Source organism: Eublepharis macularius, chromosome 3 (assembly GCF_028583425.1).
Source record: "Eublepharis macularius isolate TG4126 chromosome 3, MPM_Emac_v1.0, whole genome shotgun sequence".
Taxonomy (NCBI): domain Eukaryota; kingdom Metazoa; phylum Chordata; class Lepidosauria; order Squamata; family Eublepharidae; genus Eublepharis; species Eublepharis macularius.
The window spans coordinates 4,336,622-4,357,146 of record NC_072792.1 but is presented as its reverse complement, the minus strand read 5'-3'; the positions used below and the strand labels follow the sequence as shown (position 1 = coordinate 4,357,146).

Below are 20,525 nucleotides of genomic sequence, written 5' to 3'. Positions count from 1 at the left end.
CTTTTATGAAACCAATACGCTTCTTAAAAAAAAATAAACTTTGTTTTGTTATATCCCAGCGTTATCTCCCATTCCTATCCTCAGGGCCACATAGAGCCACGAAGGAGCCTGACGCTCAAACACGTTACAAAAGGGAAAATTTAAATAAAACATTTTGGAATAATATATTCCTGGTGGCAGCAAACTACCCAGAGCGTTTAAGGGGGAGATTTAAAGCAAAATCCACCCTAAAGAAAGTGAAGATCATAACACAGACCATCAAGGGGCTTTTAATTTTTTGCTAAGTGTCTGTTCCCGTATGAGCAGTGATCTGTCTACCACGATCTGGAGCGCTTTCTTTGCAAGCAGGTCTCTGAGGATCTCTAATAACATCTTTGGAATGATCTACATTTGAGTCCCTGATATTCACTGCCAATCAGAATAGCATGGGATGGATCCGTGGTCTGTCTCAGTGTAAGATCATTTCATAGGTTAAAGGCCATCAGTCCTATACCTTGGAGTAATGGGGCAATATGCATGCTTTCTCTGTGCCCTTATTCTGTTGCTCTGTCTGGCTGATGGGATAGCAGGCAAAGGGAAGCAGAAAGGGCAGCCAGACAACTGCTTTTAGGACACAGAAAAGCCTCAGCTGAAAATAAAAGTGAAAGTCACCTACAAGCCTTTTGCACAGAAGCTCTTAAAAATGCAATGCAGTAAATTTCAATGGTGGGGTGGCTTTTTTGGCACACATGGTGTTTATATACTTAATGCTTTCATTCGGTTATATATTCTCTTTATATTGCAGATCACATTTCTGTGTTTTGCTGATGCGACAGCTATGGCTCCTGAGGTATGGTATACAGGAAAATAATTGCCATACATTTCTGAAAGGTAGCTAGCGTAACCTTGTTGTAGCAAACCAAACAGATTAAATACTTATGTATTTAGTTGCTATGGATTAAGTAACTGGTATTACTGTGTCATTTCTTTAGTGCTATAGCTCTTCACCTTTTTCATTCTCTTAATAGCCTCACTATACAAGCTCAACAGTTCCCTTTTCCAAATAGAAATTTGACCTAGACCCCTGAAGTGAGAGCAGAACACTCCCCCTCCCCCTCCCCTCTCAGCATGCATGTGCACACAAACTACTATTCATAAATACAGCAGAGAGAGCAAAATTGCTTTTCCAAGTCTCCTAAGCTACTTAGACTGAATATGGACATAACCCTGATTGTGGTTGGGGGTGGGGTGAGGACTGCCTGATCACGACTCTCATCCTCTCCGTTCTTCCCTCTCACAAGCAAATACCCTCTGGCCTCCTGGTTTGTTGTTAAGTGTGTCAATTGCTATCCAAAATGGGAGTTCAGAACTCAGGATCATGCTCGCGAAACATGATTGCGTAGTATGAACTGCTTTTCATTATAGAGTTTGAAAGATTAGAAAACACAGAGGGGGGCTATTCTAATATTACCCAAGGAGTGTAGGCGCTGCCACAATGCGGTTCCTTCCCACCGTGTTGGGCCGTAGTCAGGAGCCTTGATGAGAACTCTTCCCGTACGGGTTGGGACCCCTGATGTTAATCCAGTGGTGCCGAAAGGAGCCGTGCTGTAGCAGCCGTGGCATCCTTGGCTTAACAGGAAAGATCTATGATTACCCACCTCAATTTTAGCCCCCTTTTCATTTAAACTAAGCAAAGTTGCTTAGTTTAAATGAATAAAGTTAAACCATTTGAACTACACGCCCTTTATTGCAAGACTATTCTGTGAACTGTTCAGTGAGTAAGCAGTTGGCCTACCGGTTTCTTTAAAGAGGATGAGATCGCTCATATTAAGGGTTACTTTCTGATTCCAGATGGTACTCCCTTAGGTGGAACACACTGTAATATATTATCTGATTTTTGGTTTAGCAGAGACTTTTCTTCTCTTTTAGAGGAGAGGGACATCTGGAAAGAGTATGTACTTCCTTTGGGCTTTGGAGACATGATGAGGACTTATATTATCAGTAGCTTTGAAGAGAATGAGGGGCCAGTTTATTTGATCTTCCCTCAGAGGCTAATGAATCCAGATTACTCTGGTAGAGTTTCTGGCTGATGTGACTGGTAGTTTTGTCAACAGTTTTTGGAAGACAGAGATGAGCTCGGTAGTAGATACCATTCTTAGATGTCCTTTCTTGCGGATTAATGCTAGAGAGCCAGTCTGGCTCAACCAGGGAACTGAGGCCAGTAAATTGTCTTTCCTTAGTTGAGGAGGCTGAGGAGAATTATTTCTTTAAAAAGTTTTTATCCTCAATACACTTTCTAGTGAAGAATAAAACTACATTTAAAGAAGAAAAGTTTCTGTCTTTCCCTTCATTGTTATGGCTCAAGACAGGCTTCTTCAAGATGCTGGAAAACGCCCCCTCCCCGGCACCCTTGAATACCAAGAGCTAAGTCCAGAGGTGTGGCTTGTCAGAGCCTCCTCACAACAGCTCTTCTCCAAGGTGGTGGCTTCGTACCAGCCGGATTGCTTCCCTGGCACCCTTGATGCTTCCCTCTATCCAGAATCATTGGGAGGAATCACCTCCTCTTACCTTTAAAGGAAAAAATGGAAGCCCAGAGTTCCATTCCCTAGTCATAGTGAGCTACTCGCCTGTAAGTAAGAATCACATTACGATTCTAGTAAGAACCTAGTAATTGAACAGAAAAAAATAAAATAAAACCTCACCTCTGGTCAATACAAAAATAGTTTCAAAATGTGAAAATACTTCTGGGTAAAAGACTGGAAAGATTGCATTGCATCTGAATTAAAATTTGTGCTAACTGAATGCATTAATTTTAATCCTGAGTGTGCTGTGTTTGGTTTAGGAATTGGCAGCCACATTTGCGGAACTCCTGGATCTTCTGAAATCACTGCACTTGTGCAGTTTAAACGAAAACGAAGTTATTTTTCTAAAGGATATACATAAATCATTAGAGACTAGTGATGTTCTTAGTCAACAGGTAAGATGTTTATGCCTTTGTGTAAAACTCATTAAAGTATGATTGGGAATATTAGCTGGTCTTTTAGAAAAGGCCTATTAATGTGATGCAGCATTCTGAGTGTAAAACACCAGCTTCTGTGTAAGTGTGCTGCAATTGATCCAAGTTAAACTGTATGAGCTGGCCTGAGTGTGCTTATTAGTAGCTTTAAACTGATGATGTCTTTGCAGTAAAGTCAGTATTTTCAGCATGAAGTCCCTAAGCATTCAGGCAGTGTGCTTTTTGTTCTGTTGAATTTATAAACAAACTTTACTTCATATCCTAAACTTGCGTGTGTAAAGTGCTGTCAAGGTGCCGCCAACTTAGAATCATAGAATCATATCGTTGGAAGGGATCTCCGGGGTCATCTAGTCCTACCCCCTGCACAATGCAGGAAATTCACAACTGCTTCCCCTTACATGCCCCCAGAGACCCCTGCTCCATGCACAGAAGGTGGAAGAACACCTCCAGGATCCCTAGCCAAACTGGCCTGGAGAAAATTGCTTCCTGACCCCAAAGTGGCAATTGGCATTACTCTGGGCATGTAAGAAGGGGCCATGAGAACTAAGCACTGATGTAACCCTTCCTGCCCTCTCCATCATGATCTGCCCAGGTTCACAGAATCAGCATTGCTGTCAGATGGCCACCTAGCCTCTGCTTAAAAACCTCCAAAGGAGGAGAGCCCCCCCATCTCCCGAGGAAGCCTTTTCCACTGTGGGACCGCTCTAACTGTCAGGAAATTCTTCCTAATGTTTAGCCGAAAACACTTTTGATTTAATTTCAAGCCATTGGTTCTGGTCCAACCTGGGGCGACAGAAAACAATTCATCACCATACTCTATATGACGGCCCTTCAAGTACCTGAAGATGGCTATCATATCATCTCCTCTCCAGACTAAACATACCAAGCTCCTTCAACCTTTCTCCATAAGACTTGGTCATCAGACCCTTCATTGTCATTGTTGCCCTCTGGATATGTTTCAGTTTGTCCGTATCCTTCTTAAATTGTGCCGAAAACTGAACAAAATACTCTAGGTGAGGTCTAACCAGAGCAGAGTAGAGTGATAACATCACTTCTTGTGATCTGGACACTATACTTCTGTTGATACAGCCCAAAATCATATTTGCCTTTTTAGCTACCACATCACACTGCTGACTCATGTTCAGTGTATGGTCTACTAAGACATCTAGATCCTTTTCACACATACTACTGCCAAAAGAAGTCTCCCCCATCCTATAATTATGCATTTGATTTTTCCTACTTAAATGCAGAACTTTACATTTATCTCAGTTGAAATTCATTTTATTTGTTATAGCCCAGTTTTCCAGCCTGTCAAGATCATCTTCTGTCCTGACTTTCTACCGTATTTGCTATCCCTCCCTATTTAGTATCGTCTGCAAATTTAATAAGCATTCCCTCTACTCTTTCATCCAAATCATTGATAAAAATGTTGAACAGAACAGGTCCCTGGACCGATCCCTGAGGCACTCCACTTGTCACTCTTCTCCAAGAGGATGAGGAACCATTAGCAAGCACTCTTTGGGTGAGATCTGTCAACCAGTTACAAATCTACCTAACAGTAATAGGATCCAAACCACATTTTACCAACTTGTCCACAAGGATATTATGTGGAACCTTAGTGAAATCAAGATAAATTATGTCTACAGCATTCCTCTGATCCAGCAAGGTAGTAACTTTCTCAAAAAATGAGAAAAGGTTAGTCTGACATGACTTGTTCTTGAGAAACCCTTGTTGGCTCTTAGTAATCACAGCCACCCTTTCTAAATGCTCAAGGACTGACTTATAACAACCCCTGCGGGGGTTTTCAAGGCAAGAGAGTAACAGAGGTAGTTTGCCATTGCCTGCTTCTGCATAGTGACCCTCATCGTCTTTGGTGGTTTCCCATCCAAGCACTAACCTGAGTGTCGACCTTGCTTAGCTTCTGAGATCTGATAAGATTGAGCTAGCCTGGGCTATCCAGATCAGGGCACCCTAAACTTGGATCCTGGTAATTCAGAGGGAAAAGCTGCTTTTAGAATTACAATACAGGTATACAGCAGCTGCTGAATGACTGTAGTATTTTTCTCTTTTTTAAGAACTGCCCTTCACAAATACTGTGTGTGATGAGATTGCCTCCTTCTGTTCCAAGACTCAGCACTGATTCTGTGTTTACTTTGCTGAGCAAGTATACTGCTGGTATAAGATGTACTACAGAAACAGATTCATTGCAGAAGTATATATCAGACATACCACCTACTGAGGATGATGACACCAATCATTCAGTGTCTTCGATCGAGGATGATTTTGTGACTGCTTTAGAGCATTTAGATGAAGATGAGCCTTCAAAGATAACAAACCCAGGTTAGTATTCCTGCAGTATTTTAAGGAGATTTTAAAGCTACAATTAACTTTTTCTTTAGCAAACATTTGCATTTAGATTTAATGATCTCTGTATATTTTTTAAGTTGGTATATCTATTTAAGGGAAGAAAAAAGGATAACTCTCTACTCAAAGAGTAGTTAAGATGTGTTCACTGCTACAGGCTGTGGTGATAGCCACTAGTTTAATTGCCTTTAAAAGGGGCTTAGATAGAATTGTTGGAGGAGGGATCCTTCAATGGTATTTGATACTTACATCCCATTTAAGTCTTAAAGCCAATAGGCTGTTCAACCAGAAAAAGACAGCAATATAACTAGAAGTTTCTTACTCAGATAGGGATCCAGAAATTTTCTTCTCAGATCCGAATAGATTACACAGGAAAAAAAAGAAATGCTCGGTAGTTTCTACCAAAGACTTACCACAAATACAAATTCTAAATCTCCTTTGTTGGCCATGTAAGACAGCAAGTGGAAGTGAATTCATTCTTGCAAGGAAAAAAAAAATCTCCAGTAACATGAAACAGTAATACTGTAAAAATAATATGGTAATTGGTATTGGTTAAAGTATGACTATCCAAAAGACATGGGCAAACATACACACCACTTCCCTTCCTGGAGACGACGCCATTCTTCCCCCAGAAGGTGGCTACTAACCAAACTCTAAGTACCAGTCTTCCCTAAGGCCAGCAAAGAGTCACAATCCAAATCCAGTGTGTTCAAATGTAAGCTCCTTTCTGAGGTAGGAATATGTATGCTGGGAGGTGCCATCCTTTGAGAGAGGAGGCTCAACTAGATGGCCTACTGGTGTGATCAAAGAAACTTGCTCTTACATTTTTTCATAGATGTCTCCTTGTGGAGCATGCAAGACCAAATTTAATAATCCAGCCCCCTCCCCATAAAGAGCAACCACATTTAAGATAAAAATCTGTGATTATTACATTTCCTTTTAATAAAGTGTCATTTTCTGTAGTTGTTTAAATAATCTATTATATTTGTGTTTTTTAAAAAATGGATTCTTAGGTAATGTCAGACTTAGTTTTTCTTACTGAAGCAGCAGCTAGGGGTGTGCACCCCTTAAAATTTAGTAAATCCAGATTTAGAATACCAAATTAAAAAATTCGGAATTTCCTGAATTCCAAATTGATTCTCTAGTCTGGTTTGGTTATATTAGAGAAATTCTGTAAAATTCAACCATTATTCCCTATGGGGAAAAATATCAGGGAGCTATCCAGGAGGCCAGGGTGGCATTTTTCAAGCAAAATTCACCACATTTGCAGGTGACCTACACCTAACTGTCCTCTAAAGTTCCCCCAAGTTTCAGGTAGATTGGCCCCCAGGGCCCAATTCTGTAGGCCCCTAAACAAAGTAACCCCAGCCACTCAATTTGTTCCTATTGTGGGGGGAAAAGTTGACTCCCACTGCAGAAACACACTAAGGCATGCTCCCAAATACAAGCTCATTCCTGAGAAAGCCCTATAGAACCAAACTAATGCCCCTCACCGACACCCAGGCCTGGTCACTCTCCATTGTTACCAATGACAGGAAATTTTCCAAGTGGTTTCCCAGGGGCACAAACATACTGGTACAAGGCTGTCACAGCCAATGCACGCTCATCCCTGGAAAAGCTTAACAGAACCAAACTGAAGCATGGGAACAGAATCCCTCCAGAACCAAAGTGAAACAAGGGCATCAGCATCACACCAGAGAATCACATCTGTTCCACACAAACCATCCCCAAGAACTGGCTTGGAAATGTGGCAGCTTGTTCAAGGGTGCTTGGGCGGGTGGTGCTTCAGTTTGGTTCTACTGGGCTTTCCGTGTGCGGAGCTTGTATTTGAGAATGCGCCTTTGCTGTGGCGGCTTTATACTAGTGTGTTTCTACAATGGGAGTCAGCTTTGACTTTCCCCCCACAATAGGAACAAATGAAGAGGCAGGGGTTACCTTGTTCAGGGGCTCACAGAACTGGGCCCTAGGGTCCAATCTTCATGAAACTTGGAGAGACTTCAGAAGACAGTCGGGAGTAGGTTCCCTGAAAATTTAGTGGAGTTTGGTTGAAAAATGCCCCTCCTGACCGCTACAAAAAAGGCAGGAACAGCTGTTTCTTTGCTGTTTCTTTGTAGGGAAGCAGCAACGGAACAACCAAGCCTGGTTTACCAAATAAATCCCAATTTATGCAGTTTAAAAATTCAGAATACCAAATCTGATTCTATTTAAAAATTCAAAATACCAAATTTGATTCAATTTAAAAATTCAGACTACCAAATCTGATTTTGAATCAAATCTAATTTGATTCAAAAAAGCTGATTTTTGCCAAATTAGCAAAAATTCAGCTTCCCCCCCCCCCCGAATACTGAACCTGAACTGCACACCTCTAGCTGCAGCTTATGATTGCATAACAATATGTCCATGAAACTGAATATTATTTTCTTTGCCTTTTCTGCTGAAGGAATTATAAATATATTTTTTGTTTTCTGCATCACTTGACCAGTTACAAACTGCTAAATTTCATATTGTTTAAATGTTTTGAGATGGATCAAGTGGAAAATTCCTGCTGATGGAAAAGTAAGGGAAGGTAGTTTTTGCTGAATCCTTTCTCATGCTGTCCCTGAAGATCCCTTGTTTTCTAGAAGTAGCATTTTGGGAGTTATTAGGACTTCAGCAAGAAAGGGAATATGATGAAGTGTCACTCTGCCGGTGGAAATCTGCAGTGATCTCAGCAGAGATTTTCTGCAGATCCAAGCCTTTTGCAGTATTTTATTTTCAGGTATTTTGTGTGTGAATTAATACCTTTTTTTCTCCTGTGGCACAGACCAAGTCACACCTGAGAAACCCCTCCAAGATGCAGCTTCACAGACCATCTTTGCTCCGCACTTAGACTTCACTGATCCAAAGAGGGTTATTAAGCCATCAGCTGCTGTTCTAGTTAACCTCTTGGAACTTAAAGCACTGTCGCCCTCTGTAAGGAGTCCAGTCACAGCCTCCGTTTCTGATCCCAGGATGCAGATGGGTTTTTTCAGACCACATAATTCTTCTGATCAAAGTGTTAACCTTTCACATAAAACACTCTTTTCCTCCTCGCCTGCTGAATCATCAGAGTCAGAATGCTCCAGCCCAAGCCCAGTTATTTTCTTAGATGAAGAAGGTTATCAAAGAAGCTTAAAGGCAAAGCTTCAGCTACCAAAAATCCCAGTAATGAAAGATGGTATAGAAGACTCGGACTCCGAAGTCAGTGAATTTTTTGATAGTTTTGACCAGTTTGATGAACAAGAGCAAACTATACAGAGTGGCTGTCAGCTTGCCAAGGATCCCAGTGCAGGTCACTTTTCCCAGCAGAAAATGATTTCGTGTAAAAAGTCAAGTTCTGCAGCAACTGCAATGAATCCCCAGAAGTTCAAATTGGATCGCCCCACTCTTCCGGCCAATGTGAGGAAGCCGACTCCTCGCAAACCAGAATCTTCACATAGCAAGAACCTTCTGGATGTTCCGGATTCTCCCCGTCCACTGAAAACATCGGATGATAGTGGAGGCTTGTTCAGCCCTGTCAGATCATCAGCTTTCAGTCCATTGAGCAGCTGCTTTTCTCCAGAGTGCCTCTGTCACGTAGGCATTAGTAGAGATACCATTAGCCAGAATCACAGTTTACTTTACCATACATACTCGGATTTTGCAAATACTGTTTCCTTTGAAATTCTAGGTTCTGTCTTTAATTCTCCGAGTTCATCACTGTGCAGATACACTCAAGAGCTTTCCAACCATAACAAAATTGTTCCACAAGGAGAAGGAATTCCTATTGCAGAAATCAAAAGAAATAGGTCTGAAAAAGAGCTCAATAAGAAAAGGAAATCTAAACAGAAAGCACTAATGATTAAAGACAACATCCAGAAATTTGCCTCAGAGCTTGTTGAAAAAAGTTTTGGCAATGCCTTTAAAGATCTTCAGAAGAGCGTTTCTTCATGTACGAATGTTCTCTGCCACCTGGCTGCCAAGTTAACTTCTTCAGCCTTTCAAATGGCTTTTTATGAGATCGGGAGGCAACAAGCCTTATCACTGAAACAGAAAGCTATTAGTGGACTAGCAGGGTTCTTGGTGAGCGAAGCGATAACGGGCGCTTTAAAAGAACTGCACTCTATGAAGCAACAAATATTTACCAACACAGTTGCAAAATTTGCAGCTGACCTTGCTGAGGAGCTGGTTTTTGAGGGGATAATGGAGGTATGCCAGTTTTCTCACCCATCAACACCAACTGCTTCTCAGAACTGGTCCTTCCACTATGATGATAAGGTTGTACAGTCATATGCTGAAGACTTATCTGAGTCAGTTATTCAGGAAGCTTTCATTGAGTTGTCTCAAGTTGATGTGACCTTTACCACCCAAGCAGCAATTAGTGTTTCTATGAATAACATAAAATATGTTAGTTCAGAAAGTATTTTGGAATCAACACCGACCTCCAGTGCTTTCACAGAGTTTCATGATAAAGTGCCAGTAGCCTTGAATCCAATACAGGAATTCAGAAAGGAATATACCGTCCATACAGCCTTATTCTACACTTCTGGCATTGCCAGTTCAGTTCCAGTGCCCTTAGCTGGAAGTGCACTTTGTCAAAACCAGATTTTAACTGATAATGTAAAAACAAGGAACCATTCAGCATCAGATGGCCAGCTGAAAATGTGTAAAGAATCAGCACAATTGAATTATCCAACAAGAAAGCGACAAGATGAAGTGACATCTTTAAGAGGTATTTACCTGACATCAGATAATGGTCCAGGTAGTGGATGTAACACTCACCTTTTATATAAGCAAGATGACTCTAAACAAGCAAATAATTCTGAAATCAGTAACATTTCTCACCTAGCTCAGATGCCAACTATCAGTAACTTTTCTGGAACAATGGTAGATATGATAGTAACTGAGGCTTATGAAGCAGTAACTTCTTCAAAGCAGTATACAGATATCTTAAAAACTGAGAAAACGCCGTATTTGCAGTGCATTGGTCAAGACACGTGTAGAAATATGTTCGGTAATTATTTGGCAAAGAGAACAGCAAAAGAGTCTGTAGATGAAACCAAGTCTCCATGTTCTGCTACAAGTGAAAAACTAGCATATTGTGTAGGATTAGGAACGAATAAAGAAAACAATAAAACGGAATTGCCAGGCGCAGTTAACCGACCTGACAGAAAGAGCAGCACCCCAGTAATCGTGGGACAGCGGCAGATGCCCCTGAGTAGCTCATCTGAATTCCACGTAGCTCCAGTTCGCTGCCGCGGGCGTTTGCCTTCAGGGTCTAAAGACTGTGTTCAAGAAAGGAAGTGGCCTGTTGCCTGCAGGTTCTCTACGTGTGCAAGCCCTCCTTGTTCCGTGGCTTTTGTAAAGCATGCTGATGAGTTCCCAGATGCAGAAAGATATTCAGCAAAACCTGTAAGTAATCCACTGGAAAAATATGACCTGTGCAAAACAGCAGCCGTCTCTGTGTCTGGTCATGAAAATGCTTTTACTCTTGCTTCTGTGATACCTGACTGTGAAGATGCACTTCGTATGGAAGACGGATCAAAAATGAGAGATGGGAGTCTGTGCCTGGTACCGGACACGCCGCCCCCTACGCCTTTAACGCCCTCTCAGGCCTGTTCTGAGTGGAATTTAAGAAAGCTAACCAAGAAGCTTAAAGGTGAACTAGCAAAACAGTTTGCTCCTGCTACTCCTCCTCCTACACCGTACAGATCAGAAGTGGATGGCGTATATGAAAATGAACATCATTACTTAGAAAAGGAAGAGTTTATGCTGAAGCTGATGCGGTCTCTTTCTGAAGAAGTTGAAAGCAGTGAAGATGAGTATTCTGAAACACTGGCTGAAAAAGTTAAAGCATCAGTAAGGACACTAGCGTACTCGGATCACCTGGCCACGTGTATAATTTCTATGGCAACTGAAATGGCTGCTTCACATTTAGATAATGAAACACTTCAAACAAAAAAAAATCCACTAAATGTGGAAAGCAAAAGATGTGGGTCCCTTGCATGTATGAATGTTCCAGAAAAAAATGTATGTACATTGTGGATTTATGCAAGTGATATGGCTGGCAAGGTCATTAGTGAAGCAAAGAAAATAGTAAAATCAAGACACTACAAACATTTGAGGTTGAAACATGTTAATCAGGCTGACAGTCTAAATCTTAAGAGAAACTGCAATGAATGCTGGTCAAAAGGCAAAAAATTTCTGTTGGCAGACCAGTGGTCTAAAGAGGCAGATTCTTCTGTACTGCCTTTATCCCAGAGCTCAGAAGCTCCCGGCCTGATATCAAAATTTCCAAGCTGTGAAAGTGTAACGGATGAATATGCGGATCACATTATTCAGATTCTGAAAAGAGAAGGTGGTCACAGTGAACTAATAATGGAGCAGTTTGCCAGTAGACTTGCTTACAGATCTATAAAATCTGGTATGCAGCAAGCTGCCCGTAAACTCAGAATGAAGTATAATAGAAAAGTAGCCCCGGCACAGAATTTGCAGTTAAACAGTATGCTTGATCCATTTGAGCTAGTGAGCAAGGATACAAAGAAACAGAAAAGAAATAATATACATCATTTTGGAAAACGAGTTTCTGACAGCAAATACAGCATAAGTAGAACTGCATATCCAAAGTTACTAAATTTCTCAGAATCCCTTGCTTGTAGTATCACCTCTGATGTCAGAAGAAAATTAAAAATGTCAACAGTTTGCTTGCCAAAATCCTTAACTGATTCTTGTTTGTATAAAAAATCCCAAGTCAGTAAAGTCACAGTCACAGATGATCTTAAGACATTTTCAAAATCACTGTCTCCTTTCTGTTGCAAACAGAAGTTGTATCATAGTACAGGCAGTTTAAATGAATGTGCTTACCGAGAGGGCATTATTCACGCCATAGAACAATATGCTAGGAAGATAGTCGATGACACTTTAGAAGTAAGCATGGAATCTGCTACTCTCCAAACTACTGGAAACTGGACTAATGGTGAAAGATCAACACATGCAGAAAAGTTGTCTCCCTTTCCTGCAGCCTCTTGCAGATACTGTTGTATGAAAGAGCATCAGTACTGCACTGGAAGCCCATCTTTGCACCTCCCTGTACAAGAACTCCATTCTAAAGGTGGACAGATTTCAAATTCAAGGCTAAGCGGCAGCTCTCAAAAACCTCACTTTCTTCACCTTGATATTCCTAAAATTCATATTAATATGGATGAAAAGGTAGTATTTGCTGAAAATGTGATTTCTACCACTTTTGACAAAGCAGAGAGGCAGCTTAGCAACACAAGTTTGGCAGCTGATAGTGGAATTGGCCACGATGGGATCAGCTTTGCAGAAAGTCTCACTACAGAAATCATGACTTCCTGTATGACAAACATTGGTCAGGCTGCCAACATAAGGTAAAGCTGCGTTCTTTTTTCCCCTGATTTGGTTTTAGAACATGGACTGATCTGTACTGTTTTGTGAAAATATATGTATTATATCATTATTAATACAAGTGTTCTAATGTATGAAATGGAGGAGTCACAAGTATGGGGCAAAATCAAAAAGAGTCCAGTAGCACCTTTAAGACTAACCAATTTTATTGTAGCATAAGCTTTCGAGAATCAAGTTCTCTTCGTCAGATGCATGGTACAGAAACTGGTCAGATATAGAAGAGGAGGGGTATGGGTATGCAAGTATGGGGCATTAATTCTTACTGAGTTGGAGTTAAAATCAGTGTATCTTATAACTATTGTGGCCAAATCTTTGGATACTTAAATCCAGTGATTGGAGCCATGAACAAACAAGACAGATCTTTCTGCGAACCAGATAAATGCCCTAGGATTGAGGAAAAATCTGAATAATCATAATACCATCCGCAAAATACTGATTGGAAAGTAAGCCTGAGAAAGTTGTTGAAAATGAGAAATCCATAGTAAAAAAACCCATGCAGCAAAGTGCTCAGACTGAAACCTTCCTTGCAACCCACAGCTTGATTCATATTGGTTGTGTTACTTATGGGAAGGAACATCTCATTCATTTGGACAGAACCAGAGTGGCTTGGGAGCTCCACGCTTGCTGTTGGCAGTGTAACAATCTGCTTGGGGAAGGGTTCTCTGAAATTGCATGAGGTTTGCAGCGGAACACCATAAGCCAGGTAATTCTCTCTTGGACAGTCCCTTCTCCCGCCACTTCCCCTCCCAGAATTTGTGGGATACAGCAGGCACTTGAGAAAGGCACTCTGTTCCCCAGAAAAGGCCTCTGGCAATTAGATGGCAGACCTTTTAGCTTGCTTACAGAAGTGTGTACAGTGATTCCTTTTACAGTATCTACAAGTCAAGCTCTTGCCCTGGAGGACATCATAATAGTGTCTTACAAATAGCTCTATTAAATTCTTGATTTCTGAGACTAAAAAAAAAGAAAGACAAGAAAAAGAAAATGAGAAAGTTAAGATCTTGTGGGATTTCAAAATCCAAACGGTTAAGAAGCTAGAACATAATACCCCAGATATTAACTGTAGTTGAAAGTTAGAAGGTCAAATTGATTAATGTAGCAATTTCAGGTAACAGTTAAATTGAGGAAAAGGAGACTGAAAAGATAGCAAGATATCAAAATCTAAGATTTGAAGTTCAGCATCTGTGGGAGAAACATTATTCCAGTAGTGTGAGGAATGCTAGGTGTGATTCCAAAAGGACTAATTAAACACCTGGCTGATATTGGCATAGGCAGAATAACAACTGGACAGTTGCAAACAGCTGCTCTACTTGGAACGTGCCATATACGGAGGTGATACCTCACTGATTTCTAGATTCTTGGATAAAATCTGGGTTGGTGAGGGGCCAGAAATTCCAACCCAAACATCTAGTGGACTATGAAAAATAGATATTGTAATAATAATATGATCAGGGGAATTAAAATTTCCCAAAATGATGAAAGGAGCACCTTTAGCTTTAAGAAATGTATGCCCTCAGTGGCCATTGCAAGGTCACTACAACAGTATTGCTATCCTTCCAGGGTTGGTTTCTGCCAGTAAAAGGCAAGGGGACTGGGCAGGGGCCTTTTGGGCTCTTTTGGCGTTTGAGGGAGGGCTCATTGGGGCCAAGCTCAGAATCAGACTTTATATTACATGACTTGCATGACTGACCCAGGGCTGCCTGCTTGCTACTGTTCATCAGCAGTCATCCCATGAAAGCTACGACCTGGGAGACCTGAGTTCAAATCCCACCCTACCCCAGAAGTAAATAAGAAATATACCTGAAGATGGTATATTGTAATAATATACAGTAATAATAACTGCACTTACATACCACTCTTCTAGACAGATGAGTGCCCCACTCAGAGTGGTGAACAAAGTCAATATTATTATCCTCACAATATAGGTGGGGAGCTGCGGCTGAGAGGAGTATCAAACCTAGGGGTGTGCAGCCCGAAGATATTTGGGTTTCCTGCTTCGGGTTTATCTGAAGCAGGAAAAACATTCGGGAACACCCAAAACCCAAAGTGGCAAGCCGCTTCGGATTCAGGTGTTTGATTCGCTTCGGAATGCTCCGTAAAGATTCGGAGCGTTCCAAGGTGACTCAGGGGGCTGGGTTTTCTCCCAGCACCCCCACCCCACCCATCACCCTCCTGTCTGTTTAAGCACAGGTCCCTTTAAACTATCAGCTGGCAGGTGGGGGGGGGTCCCACCCAGCTGCCTGCCAGCTGATAGTTTAAAGAGCCCTTTCTTGCAGGAAAGGGCCCTTTAACTATCAGCTGGTAGGTGGCAGGGGGGATCCCCCCCCAGCCGCCTGACAGCTGATAGTTTAAAGGGACCTGCCACTTGCAAGTGGCAGGGCCCTTTAAACAGCCTAACCCCTACCCCAGCCCCACCCCAGCCCCAGCCTCCCTCTTACCTCTGATGTTGGGGGCGGGCGGTGAAGGCCTCCTCCCCTGCCTTGCAGACCTGCAGCAGAGGAGAAAGAAAAAAGGCCCTTTCCACCCCTCAAATGGCAGCTGTGGCTGTGGCTGCCATTTGAAGGGCAGAAAGGTCCCTTTTAGGCTTCCTCCACTGCCCTGCAGGCCCACAGGACAGCAGAGGAGGCTGCAAAGGGCCCTCCCGCACTTCAAATGACAGCCGCTGCTGTCATTTGAAGTGCAGGAGGGCCCTTTTAGGCTTCCTCCACTTTCGCGCGGGCAGTGGAGGAGGCTGCAAAGGGCCCTCCTGCACTTCAAATGACAGCCATGGCAGTCATTTGAGGGGCGGGAGGGCCCTTTGCAGCCTCCTCCGCTGTCCTGTGGGCCTGCAGGGCAGTGGAGGAAGCCTAAAAGGGCCCTTTCTGCCCCTCAAATGGCAGCTGTGGCTGTCATTCAAGGGGCAGGAAGGCCCTTGGTATCCTCCTCCACTCACCTGTGGGCCTGCAGGGCAGCGGAGGAAGCCTTCACCGCCCGCCCCCAACATCAGAGGTAAGGTAGGTGGGGGGTTGGGGCTGAGGCTGGTGAAGGGCTGGGGTGGGTGTGGGAGCTAGGGCTATGGGGGTGGGGGTGGGGTTGTTTAAAGGGCCCTGCCGCGTGCAAGCGGCAACTCCCTTTAAACTATCAGCTGTCAGGTGACTGGGGGGGGATCCCCCCTGCCGCCTGCCAGCTGATAATTTAAATAGCCCTGCCAGCTTGCAAGGGCAGGTCCCTTTATACTATCAGCTGTTAGATGGTGGAGGGGGGACTCCCTCAGCTGCCTAACAGCTGATACTTTAAAGGGAACTGCTGCTTGCATAGGACCCTTTAAAGTTGCTCCAAAGCAACCCGAATGCTTTGTCGAAGCTTTGATTCGGGATTCCCGAATTGGGGCCATCATGCTGGCCCCGATTCGGGAATCCTGAATCTTTACAGTTAGGTTCTGATTAGGGTATTTTATCCGAATCGGACACCCGAAGCGCACACCCCTAGTCAAACTCAAGGCCGCTGCTGAGCTTATGGCAGTAGTGGGATTCAAACCAACTGAGTGCTGATTTGCATCCCAACAGCAAGAGACAAATGAGGTATCAAAATACAGAACATTTAGCTTTACTCAAATTCTGTATTGTCAATTTTCTTCCAAACTCAGGTGAACTTGACATAAGTAGCCCTGAAACAAATACAGGCCACTTATTTTGAAAGCTTCCTAAATGTTAGTTTTGAAAGCTGAAACTTCAGTAGACTGAAATCATTTTTTCTAGCCCCCTTTGGGCTCAGCTGCTTAGGTGCTAGGCATGTGATATGTAAATTTCAGACAGCTTGCTAGCTTTTCTTTTTTTTTTGTTTATTACCAACTTTGCCTTGGTCTCTCAGGGCATGTGAAATAAAACAAAAAAAACCAGCAGTACCTTAAAAGACTAACAACATTTATTTCACCATTAGTTTTCAGGAGTCACACCGCACTTCAGATATGTGAAGGAAAGATCATACTGGGAATTACTCTTATGGGGAAGATTACTGGGCAGGGAGAGTTGAGACAGAGAGATTTGGTCTGAATTCTGTCATGAATTTTTAAAAGTATAAATTCTCTGTGTAAGGGACAGTGATTGGGATGAGTCCAAGCAGAAATTCACTTTTTAAGCATTTTGCTGTAAGTACACTTAATGAATTCTTTATATCTCCTTAACAGGCACAGTGTTCCCCAGTGATGCGAGTTTTCCTAAAAAATTAAAATGGGAAAATTTTAAAGTTCCCTGCATTGATTTTATGTTGCAGTAGAAATAAATACTTCAACTGAAATATTTGGTTAGGACAACAATCAAGTTTGGTTTAAATATTATATCCCAGCAATATAGAAAGAATTTTTTCTCCTCCTCCTTCCCTGTTCTTTTATTACTTACCTGAGATTACAGTGGCGAAAGAGGACTTAAGGGTATGAGGGGCGACCCGCCTCCTTAGAGGGCTGTTTCGGGTGGGGAAACAGCTGTGCAAGTGCATGAGGGGCGAGGGTGCCCCCTAGTGGTTTTTTAAAATATAGCTAATAAACCTCTGGCAGGCCTGCGCATGCACAGTCCCATGTGTGCCTGCACAGAAGACCTCAACGAAAAACAGTTACAGATAAGTGCAACACTGTTTTTAAATGTTACATTTGTCATGCTTCCTCTAAAAACATCTCATGCCACAAATTCAATACATTATTATGATTTATTCTTCATCTTCAAAAAGTGTAGCTGCCAGTATAATTGTCTAGCTATCATAATTAACTGAATCATTGGGGTATTGCAATACTCAATCCGTTTTGGCTCTCTTTAAGATAGATAAAGACTGTGGTCTCTTTGTAGACCATATACATTTAGGTCCTTTTCACACTGGGACTTTAAAGCGTTTCAGTATCTGTTCTGCTTCCCATGTTTGCAGGAGTTTCACACTTGCAAGGTAGTCATGGGATGCAGTAACGATGTTTGTCTGTGGTATCCCAGATTTCCCCCCCTGCAGACATACCATGAATTTATTTTGAAGCCCCTGCCCAGTTGTGTCTGGCCCAGTTACTGTCAGTGCGAACTCTATACTCCTGCTTTTCTCCCCACTCTCCTTTTCACTGAGAGCTGATTGGTCTGTGCAGAATTAACCACTCCCACCCTCCCCAGCTCTCTGAACTTTTCCGCCATTTTTATCAGTAAAGCAAGGTAAGGGTCATAAGGCTGCTTCTCCCTTGACTTCCTTCCTCCTGGGTATGCAAACAGCCTTTTTTTCCCTCAAAGCTAGGAACAATTCCTAAACTTGCTGGCTTTAAAAGTCAGCAAAACAATTCCCTGCTGGCTTTAAAAGCCAGGAAAGGGTTAAATGGCTGCTTTTTCCTTCCTCCCTTGGGATATGCACACGTACACTTTTTTTCCCCAAAGGCAAGAATGGGTTGTAAGGTTGTAACATTGTAACCTTACTGCACGTTCCTCCTGGCTTTAAAAGCCAGGAAAGGATTAAATGGCTGCTTTTTCCTCTCTCCCAGGCATGTTTCAGGCTTGGCCAAAGAGAAAAAAAACCCAAGCCTTTTGCACAGCCCTTTGGAAACAAAACAGCAGGGAAGCTGCTGGGAGGGGATAAAGCAGCAGCATTTTAACTCTTCCCTGGCTTGGCTTTTAAAAAAAATAAATGAGAGTGGAACAAGCATGAAAAGTACGTGTTTCTCCCCAGAACTCCGCCACCAATGGCCTGTCCAGTGGGCATGAGACAGCCCAATCAGCAAATATGGGGGAGGGGAGTGGGTTTCAACATTGGAGCGTTACTATGCCTGCTCAAAATTTTCTTTAAAAATGACGTGAATTGCAAAGCCCCAAAAGCCCAAAACTGCATTGAGGCTTCAAAGCCCTTCTAAAATGAAAAACAGGATGCCTTGGACAGTGTGGAATGTGGGGATGCCATGCCAAAGCCATTGCAATCGCAGTGCATGTTTATAAATCAGCGCAGTAAATGGCGGTTTAAACTGTAAGGGCGAAAAAGGCCTTAGTATCTTTTGCCATGTTTGTAAAGCTTGCAGTGAAATTGGTATTAAAAGATTTTCAAACCAAGAAAGGGTTTTGGTAAAATCGTTATCTTAATACGTGCAGCATTTCCAAACCATAGAAGCTGTAAATGAGACCAGCTTTGCAGAACTTCCTTGATTCTACCTCACAGTTTAACATAATGAAGTTTTCCAGCAGGGAGCTTTATGTGGAAATGATTTTTATTGGACTAATGTAGTAAAAATTTGAAAACAACATAGCATGTGCATCCTTCACACTTATTTAAATTTAGGGGGAAAAACAGGCACTTACATTTGTGGACACAATAATTTTTTCAGTTTTAGCATATACAAAGAACTATGCATGATATCATCCGTTTCAACTGTCAACAGGATTTAACTCTCTTCTGCAGACATCGTAGGGTCACCTCAGTTTTACCTTCACTCTCTGTAGAGCATCACTTGGATTTACTTGGATTTCCAATATTAGCTATTACGAGATCCCTTCCACCTTGTCATAGAGAACATATAAATTAAAAAGTTAGCTTTAGATTTAATTAATTTTTAAAGAAAATTTATATGCCACCTTTCCAGAGACCTCAAGATGTCCCACGACTGAAACAGTACAGCAGGCAAGGGTATAAAAAAAGTAAAAAATAACGCTGAGCATCCTGAAATGGTACTATAACATAGCCCTTAGGATGGAAGCAGACAGCTAAAAATGATGGAGGCTGGGTAAAAAGAAATGTTCTGGCATGGCATCTAAAGTGAAATGGCACCAGGCAATCTTTAATTGGGAGGATGGTCCAAAGGCAAGGCACCACCGCTGAAAAGGCCCAGTCTTTCTATTAGATTCACATAGCCGGTAAAGTGAATGAATAACTTAAATTTTTTTATTTGGACCATTATATGCATTTTTGATTGCCCTTCCCACCCCTTGTTTTACATATCTCCAAAATATATATGCACTTTCTTACACGAGTCTGAAGGATTATCACTTGAAAAAAAAATCCTCCCAAACTTGCCGGCAGGTCAGTACCATTTTTATTATATGCTGATGACACAGTGTTACTATCCTATGGGGCTGAGGGAGACATTGGCGACGCTCTCCTCATATTGTGCAAATGAGTCCCTCACAATCAACTATCAGAAAACCAAGATCATTCTTTTGGGGCGCAGGCCAAAGACCTGGTCCTGGTCAATTAATGGCCAAATTAACAACTTTCCTTGGGGATGATCCTGCAGGCCTCAGGCTCTAAGCTCCAACATAGTAATTATGCTGCGGACCAAGGAGAAAGATCTGCAAATAGCATAGCAAAATTCCATCAAGCTCAATGGAGGGGGGTGGCTCTCAAATTATATAAGGCTAAGACTTTAGCCCAATTGCTGTATTTATGGGGCGCCCAGCTCATGCTTTGCACTACAAGAAAGAGTTCAGTTTAAGTTCTTAAGAACCATTCTACAGGTTCCTAGGTGTGTGTCAAATTCTAGGGTAAGACTGGAGACAGGCTGTTTGAAAGTTGAAGCCTGGGTCTGTACATTATATATGTGGATAAAGGGATATCTTAACCCACAAGGTCTATTCCCCTGTGACAACTCTCAATCAAACTGACTGAAGGCTGTTCAGAGCTATTTGCTGAGAATTGGTCTCTCTCCCCAAATGTGTCTTTCTTGTGGAATAGAGCATGCAAAAAACTAGTTAAGCAGAGAACTGAAGTTATTGAACGGCAAACCAGTTTCTCCAGTTTACAAAATACAAAGGTTTGGGTA

General features: G+C 42.2%; 1 protein-coding gene across 6 annotated transcripts in view; it reads left to right on the top strand.

The window, feature by feature from the left end:
* The window catches only part of AKAP11 (A-kinase anchoring protein 11), a 74,178-nt gene that overhangs the window by 14,952 nt on the left and 38,701 nt on the right, over positions 1-20,525 (top strand). For all 6 annotated transcript variants that reach the window (XR_008596686.1, XM_054974216.1, XM_054974218.1 and 3 more), the window contains 4 exons: positions 785-829; positions 2,822-2,956; positions 5,071-5,335; positions 8,163-12,744. Coding sequence is in view for 5 of the 6 variants with exons in the window: in XM_054974216.1 (XP_054830191.1) it covers positions 785-829; positions 2,822-2,956; positions 5,071-5,335; positions 8,163-12,744 (5,027 nt within the window). In the remaining variant the exon portion in view is untranslated. The remainder of the gene's footprint in view (positions 1-784; positions 830-2,821; positions 2,957-5,070; positions 5,336-8,162; positions 12,745-20,525) is intronic.